Source organism: Aquarana catesbeiana, linkage group LG04 (genome assembly GCF_042186555.1).
Source record: "Aquarana catesbeiana isolate 2022-GZ linkage group LG04, ASM4218655v1, whole genome shotgun sequence".
Taxonomy (NCBI): domain Eukaryota; kingdom Metazoa; phylum Chordata; class Amphibia; order Anura; family Ranidae; genus Aquarana; species Aquarana catesbeiana.
This window is the reverse complement of record NC_133327.1, coordinates 674918429-674929665: the sequence shown is the minus strand read 5'-3', so window position 1 is coordinate 674929665 and position 11237 is coordinate 674918429. Positions and strand designations below refer to the sequence as shown.

The 11237-nt window shown below is 38.6% G+C and overlaps 1 protein-coding gene across 2 annotated transcripts in view; it reads right to left on the bottom strand.

The window, feature by feature from the left end:
- Positions 1–341: 341 nt before the first annotated feature.
- PLCB1 (phospholipase C beta 1) overlaps positions 342–11237 on the bottom strand; it is an 887199-nt gene continuing 876303 nt past the window's right edge. Inside the window, exon 32 of one of the 2 annotated variants that reach the window (XM_073628625.1) lies at positions 342–10313. In XM_073628625.1, the coding sequence (XP_073484726.1) occupies positions 10083–10313 (231 nt within the window). In that variant the 3' untranslated portion in view covers positions 342–10082. The remainder of the gene's footprint in view (positions 10314–11237) is intronic. The other variant, XM_073628626.1, reaches the window with a different exon arrangement.

Genomic DNA, 11237 nt, shown 5'->3' with positions numbered 1-11237 from the left:
GAATAGAAAAAAAACAGTAGAATAGAATAAAATAAAAAGAATAGAAAACGTCTTCGGAATTTCAAATAGAATAAATTAGAATTTAAATAGAATAGATTAGGAAAGAATAGAAAATTAGAATAGAATAGAAAATAAGAGAACAGACTATAATAGAAAAAAACAATAGTATAGACTAGAATAAAATATAAAGAAAATAACCCTCTTACAAAATTAGAATTTCAAATAGAATACGTTTGAATTCAAATTCTGGTTAGAATTTTCCGAATTCCGAAAACGAATTAACCTAAATGAAATTAGTTTAGGACGTAGATAAATAACATAAAAAACAATAAAGAGGCATCTTTGTGTTAATAATTTTATTTGTCCTTTGGATCTGTGATGAAAGCACAAAGTTACAGCTGGAAGAAACACCATGCCACAAAATTGCATAGAATTTTTACCCCAAATTTAAAATCATTTGTGAACTATATACTGATTGGAAAATGAACAGCCGAATGACATAGGTACCTTTTTTTAATTCCTATGCCTCTGACATACAAATCACAAAGTCTAATAAACCACTTACAATATTAATACCATGTTTACTATAACATTCATTTTGCAAATTTTAGACAATGTCCTTTTAGTGTGTGATCTTTTCATGAACATAAAAAAAAACAAAAACAAAAAAAAACTGGAGTATGATAAATTCAAAATGGCCGGCATTTGCGTAGAGACAATTTTTTTTCTTTTTTTTATTGTGTATCGACTTGGAAAATCCAAGTGGTTCTCAGTAGTATACAGATATCCAAAGTATACAATCAAGAATATTCATTGTATATGTTCTATTTTACAAGACAGAAAATTCACTATGAACTATTTCACATGTTCAACACGTAACAAGGCAAACACGGAAAAAGGCAAAAAGACCAGTACATGAGAAAAACCCTTCCTTAATTTTTTTTTTTTTTAATTTTTTTTTTACATTTTTTAAACTAGTTCAAGTAAAATTAAAGTGCGCCTGTTGCCTATAAGCAATAGAGACAGATATTTTGGACCTCATGTTTGAAAGTGTATAGAAGAAACTTTCTGTTGTGTATCTAGCAACCAAATGGATCTTCAAACCCTCTCATAGTCAGGTCGGTCGTAAGGAAATTGAGAGTATTCAGGGTGGTCACAAGGTAACAGAAGAGGTCAAAAGTCCATCTGGCTTAATAATCTAATTTATTTTCTTTAATTATAATTTTTTTAATTTTTAATTTATTTTATTTGCACTCAGGTGTCTACTGTAGATGACAATGTTGCTGGGGTTGCTCATTCAGTTGAGGACGGTGGGTGCTTTATGGAGGAACCTGCAGCCAGCACACACACGAAATAATAATAATATGCTATATGATCAAATGTTTGTGGAAATTTGACCATCACATCCAGTACATGAGCAAAATGATGGAATTCAGGTATTTCCATGGTTAATATTACAGTATACAAAGACATTTTAGTCAATTGTGAGCCTCCAACCTTGTGACAACCGTTTGGGGAAGACCCCTTTTCTATTCCAGAATGGCTGTGCTCCATAAAGTAGACATCTGCTGTTCGTTTCGTTCCAAATCGAAAATTTGGAGGAATTTTTTTTTTTATTCGGATGCATCCGAAGTTCCGAATTTCAATAGTAATGAATTTAAAAGAATCCAAAATAATGAAAAGAAATTCAGAAGAAATTCGAATCCAATTAGAAAATGAATTTGAAATAGAATTTTAAAAGTAGGAGAAAAAAAAAAAGGAATAGAATAGAAAAAAATAGAATAAAAAAATAAAATGAATAAAAGAGAAAAGAATAGATTTGAAAAAAAATAAATAAATAAAATAGAAAAAAATGTAACCCTCTTCCGAAATTTGAATTTGGAAGAGAATATATTTGAATAGAATAGATTAGAAAAGAACAGAAAAAATAGAATAGCGTATAATGGAATAGAAAAGAAAGAATATAACCAACTTCTAACATTTGAATTTCGAATAGAATAAATTTGAATTCAAATAGAATAGATTAGAATAGAAAATAATAGACAGATTAGAATAGAAAATAAGAAAATAAAAACGAATAGAATAGTAAAAAAAAATCATAATAAAAAAAAAAACAGACTAGAATAGAAAAGAATAAAATAAAAAGAATATAACCTTTTTTCCGAATTTCAAATAGAATAAATTAGAATTTGAATAGAATAGATTATAATAGCATAGAAAATAATAGAATAGAAAAGAATAGAAAATAAGAGAATAGTATAGCATAGAATAGAAAACAAGAGAATAGTATAGAATTAGAATAGAAAAACAATAGCATAGAATAGAATAGAATAGAAAAAAATAGAAAGAATATAACCGTCTTACAAAATTTGAATCTCGAATAGAAGAAATTCTAATTTGAACGCCAATTCAAATTTGAATGCTGATTCAAGTTTTCTGAATTCAGCCGAACTGAATTCAATTTGCCCGAATTTGGAAAACAAATTTAACTAAATGAAATTATTGAAATAACGAATCGAAACAAATTTTTTTCATTCTGCACATGTCTGTCTAACATAAAGACATGCTTGGATGAGTTTGGTGTAGAGGAACTCCAATGGCCTGCAACGAGCCCCTGCCCTATTGAACACCTTTAGGATGAATTGGAAAGGGTTGACAGCCACCTCACCCACTCTTTTTGGCTGAGTGGGCACAAATTTCCATAGGCACACTTAGGGCTCGTAGCCCTGGTGGTAAAAATAGGAGGTTTAGTGTTTTACCACCGCCTGACTGCCTTCCCTCAACCTTACGCAGTGGCTGAAGTGGATTGTACACATGCTGCAGCAACATTTCTGCCCGCTGACGCATTTGGCGGGCAGTACCACCAGCAAACGTGACCTAGGGTTAACAGGTGGTAAGGAGGCGACAAATAGCCTCACAGTCATTAGTCAACTGACCTCTGAAAAGCCATCAATGGTGGCAAGGGCTGCCGCAAGGGTACACTTTGGGGTGTGATGCCAATGAGGCAAATGCCTTAGATGGAACTTGGTGGGGAAAAACACTGAGTGTGGTGTGTCCATACTGGACATTCCATCCTCACTGCAGCTCATTGCCCTGGTTGCTAGTAGGCTGGGCCACACAGGGTCATTGTTTGACCACCTGAACCATAACAGGCAATGAAGTCAAAGACACTGTACAACCAAACTGCCTGCAACCTAGCAACCAATGGCACATAGAATAATTAGTTACTAGAATGCAACTGGCTGGATCCCACCATTATTGGTAGCTCTGTCAGCATCTTAGCAACCAAAGGGGGGGGGGGAGCAAAAATGGGAGGGCATGGGGACGTATGGGTGGAAACCCTGAGGGGGACAAAAAAAGCCACCTCAGACAGCAAATCACCTAGACACATTACAGAGCACACTCCAAAACCCTGTGGTGCCACATCTCAAGGTTTAGGAGCATGCTCTATAATGTGTCTAGGTGATTTGCTGTCTGTGGTGGCCTTTTTTGCCCCCATCCCCTCAAGATTTCGAACACCTCAACCTCCCCATATGCCCATAGTTTTGGAATTAGATGTCCCACAAGGAAATATAATTGTGATGGTATTCAGGGGTCCGCAAACGTTCGGCCATATAGTATGTCTCACTGGTTACGAGTGCTCTTGCCTGCCTCCTGCCAAAACTGAGCCATCAACCAAAATTTGCTTCTGCTAGTCCTTGGTCTACATTTCCCTGGAAACCATCAACTTAATTGCATCCACCCTAGGTTACAAAAGGGGAGAATCTATTTGGTTGCTACTAACAATACAGACATTTCCTCCTTTAGAAAACTTTCATACCAAAGGCCTTTTGTGTCTAGAACTACATTGTTCAGTTCAATAGAAACTAATGACATCTGTGAGGAAAAAATATTAAATACTGACACCACTGAGGTATCACAAATTGCCCCAGGCTTCAATGGCAAGTCCCCAGTGTACTGAGAGGAGACAATTTCATTGATATTGGTTCAAACAACACCAGGCCTCAGGAAGATGACTGAGTAAAGAACTATCCAACAGTCCGTGTTGTCATAGCCTTCAACCAAATTGTTCTCATTATTCCATAATGTAGTATGAGAAGGAAACAGAGAATTTGGTTAGCTCGGGCAACACACTCGGTCAACTCTCATCTCAAGCACTTTTATTAAATGAGGTTCAATATCATTTCCTTCACTGTAGGTGACAGGGTCTCCTTATGATCCTTACTGATAATTGTTTATAGCGGTTATAGCCAAAACAATGCAAGATATGTAGCACATTACATTACAGTTGCAAAAAAAAAGTGTCACTTCATATAGATACAGTATAAAAATGTATATATACAGTAAACGACGAGAACAACCGCTTTTCAAAAGTAGTACAGTCAATATACACGTCTCTTCTAAACTGATATTTTATTTAGAAATAAAAGGTTGGTCTGTGTCAGAGTTAGTAGAACGACTATTTACAAAAAAAAAAATGTTGTCATTGGGATTTGAAAGTGAATTGTTAAGTTCCTCAAAAAAGACTTTTCTATGATATTTTATTCTATAGTATCAATATGTTACAAATTGTTGTACAACTTTCTGGCAGTGAATACGTCAGTAGAGTAACACAGCTTAAACAAATTCAATAACACAGAGGTAACATGATTGTATATCATCAAGGTGACAAATGTATTTCTTATGGAAAATGAGGCCACACCTTCCTTTCCACCTTAGCTAGGCTTAAGCAAGCCCGGCAAATAGAAATGACGAGAGCCTGTTAGGCAAATGATAAGCCATATAGAGCCAGAGAATAGAAAATGGCTACCACAATGGTACACCTCTCTTGGGCCACCACAATGGTACACCTCTGTTCGGCTACCACAATGGTACACCTCTTGTTTGGCCACCACCATGGTTCCATCTCTGTTGGGCCACCACAATAATACACCTCATTTGGGCCACCACAATGGTACACCACTGTTGGATCACCACAATCATACACCACTGTTGGACCGCACAATGGTACACCTCAGTTGGGCCACCACAATGGCACACCTCAGTTGGGCTACCTCAATGGTACACCACCACAATCTTACAATATTGTTGGGCCACCACAATGGTACACCACAGTTGGACCACCACAATGGTACACCTCTATTGGGCCACAATTGGACAACTCTGTTTGGCCACCACAATGGCACAGTTCTTGTTTGGGCACCACAATGGTACACCTCTTGTTTGGCCACCACAATGGTACACCTCAGTTGGGCTATCACAATGGTACACCACCACAATCTTACAATATTGTTGGGCCACCACAATGGTACACCACAGTTGGACCACCACAATGGTACACCTCTATTGGGCCACCACAATTGGACAACTCTGTTTGGCCACCATAATGGCACACCTCTTGTTTGGGCACCACAATGGTACACCACGTTTGGACCACCACAATTGTACAATACTGTTGGGCCACTACAATGGTACAGCTCTGTTTGGCCACCACAATGGTACACCTCAGTTGGGCCACCACAATGATACACCACTGTTGGACCCCCACAGTTGTGCAATATTGCTGGGCCACAAAATATAAGTGTGTGATGCATTTTGTATTTAATAGAACTGCTATTTCCTTCAGAGTGGAATTTTCTCTTTTAAGAATTATAAAGTTTAATTACATTTGAAAAAAAATAAATGTACAGGTATAATGAAGTGCATTTTCAGTTAAAATGAATTGTATGTGTTATCCCTTTTTTTTTTTTTTTTTTTTAAATAATACGTAAAAAAAAAACTTTGCCCTTCACAGTACTGTACATCTGGGAGTTTACTAACAAAAAAAAATCTGATATGAAGATGTAGGATATATGCACAATAGTATCTTATTTGTTATCAATGAAGTCATATCAAACTCTCAAGAATTCTTTGGGCCTGCCCTCTGGTAGCAAGCCTGATGCACTTAAAGGCCTTTTCCATTTTTTTTTTTTACGAGGTTGGTCGCTAGGTCTTGCCTCAACCCTGCTGGGACCAGCATGCAGAAAGTCGTGACACGTCCATAGACAATTTGTAAAAACATTCTAGCCCAATTAACCTACCAGAATGTCTACAGAGTGTGGGAGGAAACCCACACAAGCACATGGAACATGGAAACGCCACACAGGTAGTGGTCCTGGTTGGTATTTGAACTTGGGAACTCAATTTACAAGGCAGAGGTACAAAGCACTAGGCCACTAGCTATACTAGGAAACTTGTTCTAAGGAAAGAGGTTTGTGAGGGTTCACAGAGGCTCTTTTGTTCCTTCAGAAGGCCAGTTCCTTCAGAAGGCCAGTTCTAACCTGGTGGTCACCTAATCCTAGGTTTATTACCCATACTAGTAGAAAACATATTATTAGGTGGTGGCTAATACAGGGGGCTCATTCCTAAAGAAAAAATAAGGTACTTCCAGTGACTTTGGTTTTTTAAACCTCCTATGCAACGAATCCGTTTTTTTAGGAGATCTTGGTGTCCAGCGAAAAATAAGTTGCTAGCAGGTATGAAGTGCAGGAAACTAGGGGCACCATTGAAGCAGCCCACTATAGTGATGGAGCAATATGGAATATGAGTCTTTACTCAACCCTGCTCATTTGTATGGGCTTGGGACTGGCATGCAGTACTCACGCATAGCCAATTTATAAGACAAAATTACTAGGGTCAATTACCATACCAGCATGTCTTTGAGGTGTTAGAAGCAACCAGAGCAGCTGAAGGAAAACCACATAAGCACAGTGTGAACATGCAAACTCCAAATAGATGGTGTCCTGGCTGAGATTCAAAAAAAGGACTCCAGTGCTGCAAGACATAAGGGGCGAACCACTGGGTTAGCAGTATCAAACCATTTTACAAACCCTTGTCAGCTATGCTGTACCTATTAGTAATAGACTGGTCCAAGAAATGTGAAGAGGAGGGTCGGATGACTTTATAATCTACCAACTGAAAAAAAAAATACACAGAGCTCTCTGGATGGTGAAGGTGCTGAGCAAGTGACTTCTTGCGCTCAGTGTGCCGAGGGTAAGCCACTGGAGCAGCACCTCGAATTTATTGTCTATCATTGTATGTAGTGTATCACTGTGTGCTACTAGCGTGGTTTCCAGTATGCCCAGCAGCTTTTCAATTATGGATAATTACATCATACCAAGGTGGACCCATGGAGGTTGGCAATTAATATAATTCCCAGGGATCCGCTTTAACATCTTTAAAGCTGAGCTCCAAACAGATATAATTTCATTAATGCACTTGTGTACTCATTAAAAAAGATTAAATTAATTTTTAAACACAACTAGTGATGGAGTTTGACTTTATTTTGCTATCTTGTAGACCACTATACATTAGAAATTTGAGATTAGGGTAGGGTGGGGCAGCACTGGGAACCAATCAGATGTGCAAATATACAGACAAGGAATATGTTTACAGGAGGAGAGTGCACTCTGCTGAGCTTCTTATGCCCCGTACACACGATCGGACTTTCCGACAACAAAACCGTGGATTTTTGTTCGAAGGTTGTTGGCTCCAACTTGTCTTGCATACACACGGTCACACAAATGTTGGCCAACAATTACGAACGTAGTGACGTACAAGACGTACGTGATGTCTCCATTACGAACGCTAGTTATATCTCCGGCTCGTACTTAATTCCGAGCATGCGTGGCCTTTTGTCTGACGGACTTGTGTACACACGATCGGAAAGTCCGACAACAAAAATTTGTTGGCGTAAAATTTGAGAACCTGCTAGCCAACATTTCTTGGCAGAAAGTCCGAGAACAAATGTTCGATGGAGCATAAAAACGGTCGGACTTTCCGCCAACAAGCTCACATCCAACATTTGTTGTCGGAAAATCCGATTGTGTGTACGGGGCATTAGTGTTCTGCTGCTCCTTCATGGTCCAGTCATAGGATGGGGGTGGAGACATGATTATTACTTCACTGCAGTAAAGAAAAGTCAGCCCACCAGCTAATGTGGAGTTTAGCTTTAAGGTGAAATATCAAGTTTAGGTTGTAGATTCACTACAGGCAGGCTAGAATACTATTATTTTAAACAAAACTGAGCCTAAATGTTGAGAATCGAATAAGGAGTGAAGATCTGGACCGTAATTGTAGTTAGATGTACAGTAGCTCTATCCAACATTTGAAAATAGATGTATAAGAGCCGCGCACAACAAATCTCTTCCTTCTGAAGATCCTTTATTGTGTCATCAGTGTAATAGCTGCTTCTATAGTGTGCCTTGCCCAAAAATCACCTTTCCTTGACGCGTTTCACTGAAACGGCTTGATCGCAAGGAAACACAGCATTGTCATCAAAGAACATATGTGGCCTACAGACAGACACTCACACATTGCAGCCAGAACTAAGGTTGTTTAGTCAATATTCTCTCTAAAAAAGCCTACAGTCAACAATTAACGAGCAAGTACTACTTCATACATTGTAGCCACACGAAAAACATGACTCCCAATATCTCCTGAGCTATGAAACCGTTAACAGCTCATTAGAATATTGTGCTGTCTGAAATCATGGCTGCTGTTATGTTGGGCAGGGTGGCCGGGAGTTCACAATTTGATCCGTCACCATTGACATTCTCTTCAAGAAAAGGCTACAGTCAACAATTAACGAGCAACTACTACTTCATACATTGCAGCCGCAGCAAGAATGTGGCTCCCGATATCTCCTGAGCTATAAAACTGAAACAGCTCATTAGAATACGGAGCCGTCTGAATGGCTGCCGTTGTGTTGGGCAGCGCGGCCCGGGAGTTCACAATTTGATCTGTCCCCATTGTAAATTCTACGAACATGGAACCATGTCACCTATAAAACGGAACAATTTGATCACTTCACGGAAGCTGCAACATCGTACAGCTTAATCTCCGTGTTTTGTTTTGTTTTTTTTATAGCACAATGTTTTTTTTTTTTTTTTTTTTTGTATTGTTTCCATAAAAGTTTACATAAACTATAATACTTTAATATTTTTGATCCTGCAAAATATATTTATATATTTATATATATATCTATATATTTTTTTTGTATTAATTTATATCCAAAGACTACTTCAACGTACAATACAACACTAATACCACAGAAAAAAAAAAACTGTTACACCTATTTTTATTTTACTAATTTGCAGAATCTAACCAAGAAGTTAGTCTTCTTTGTTCCGACATGCACAATTGGCTCCCTTTTTCTTCTCCTGAGGGTTCAGTTCCCCATAAATAAAACCCACATGCTCAACACCTCTGAGGTATAACTGTGGGCACACGCATAAACTGATAAATACTTCCTGCGATGGCCTCCGAAGCTTTGACCACGGTCAAGACGTAACTGTCATTACTTATATAACAAGTACATAAAATATCAAAAAAAAAAAAAAGGGCAAGCCACCAGTGCTTGCAAATCAAAAGGTTTCATCTTTCAGTGCAAACGTAAAGCAAATATTTAGCTATTCAGGTGCAGTTCAAAAAAAGGACGGTCGGGCTTACTTAATAAGGCAATGCAACGTGCAGTAAGCCATAGCAGCCAATTTACAGTTTATGGAGATCAGTAAAAACAGACCCCTGATTGGCCGCCGGGTAAATCGGGCTTTGCACAATAGAAATGCGCAGGACACTGCTTTAGTGAGTAAGCCAAAAAATATCTGTCAATCACGGTGTAGCCCGAAAACCAACATAAATGCTGGTCTGTAGTCTTCTGAACGTAGACTTCAATAAAAGCTCCTTAGAACACACCATACTGATCTGTTTTGCCTATTTGGTAATGAGTGTTTGGCTGGAAGCTACTTTCAGTTGTGCAATACCAACAAAGAAGCAATACAGAACTGAATGCATGTTAATTCCTACATAGAAACTCTTCCAAGACATAGAATAGTGTTAAATAGTTACAAAAAAAAAAAAATTACTGCTGAGTGCAATACAAATCTACTTCTTCTGGAAGGGTGCATTTAAAAGAGCACTTAAGCTTCCGACACTGACCACTAGGGGCAGCGTTCACAGCGCACACAATAAGTAACAGGCGATGTGTAGGCGCCCCCGCCCCCCTACCAGCACAATAAGGTATTGCCACGTTGCAGTCAACATTAAAGTGAAGTGTCAAAAGACTTTTCTGGAGTTCCGGCCTCTCCTTCCTCCTCGTGGTCCAGGCTTTTATGGTTTCCAGAATTGGGAGATTTGCCACTGTCGGGCGTTAAGAGTGCAGAGCTATGTTCACCATCCTCACTGAATTTTCCCTTCATAGCTTCCTGGACAAACTCCTGGATTTCCATGGGAAGTCGTTTGAATTTGTCTTGATATTCTTGATCAAGTTCAACCTGCAACTGGAACACAGGCAAAGGATATAAGTACAATGTTTGCGGCCTTGCTGCTGTTTGATTTGCATTTTTTAGACTATCATTATATATTATATAAACAAAACATTATATAAACAAAATTAAAGTTATTATTATTATTTCTTATTTTTTTATTTTTTTGCACCCTTCTAACAATCACATGAGCATTCAAAACCTTGCCATAAGACTGATTACACTGGGGTTGATTTACTAAAGGCAAATAGACTGTGCACTTTGCAAGTGCAGTTGCTCCAGAGCTTAGTAAATGAGGTGAAGCTTCACATTTTCAAAGAATATCCAATCACATAGAAGGAAAATAAAAAAACAGCATTTTTGCTTGCACATGATTGGATGACTGAAGTCAGTAGAGCTTCCTCTCATTTACTAAACTATGGTACAACTGCACTTGCAGAGTGCAACCACACTTACAAAGTGCACAGCTTATTTACCTTTAGTAAGTCAACCCCACTGCATTTTTTGCATTTCTTTAGACATGCTGGATTGTCCAAGGATGAAAGATCAAGTGCAGCAACCAATGCACATTGCTGTGGACCCTTACTTCATGCAACAACAGGGGAGTAGATACGGGGAGGATATGGGGGTCCAAACCATCCATGAGAATCCTGGCTGGTGGCTGCTATAAGGCGCCAAAGTTACATACCCTGAACATTCTGCTGTGCCTACTTGTCCCACTGTTCTATCAGAAGTGGGGAAAATACATCAGTACCCTATACATGGGTATACCCAGGGCTTTTTTTCAGGGGGAACTTTGTGGAACTCAGTTCCACCACCTCTAGCTCAGACCCTTGGGGGGGGGGGGGGGCTGCTCACCACAATCACTTGCTTTCAAGTGTGTCAAAATTTGACTGACCACACCCTCTATTTTATGTGATTTGGAGGGTGTGT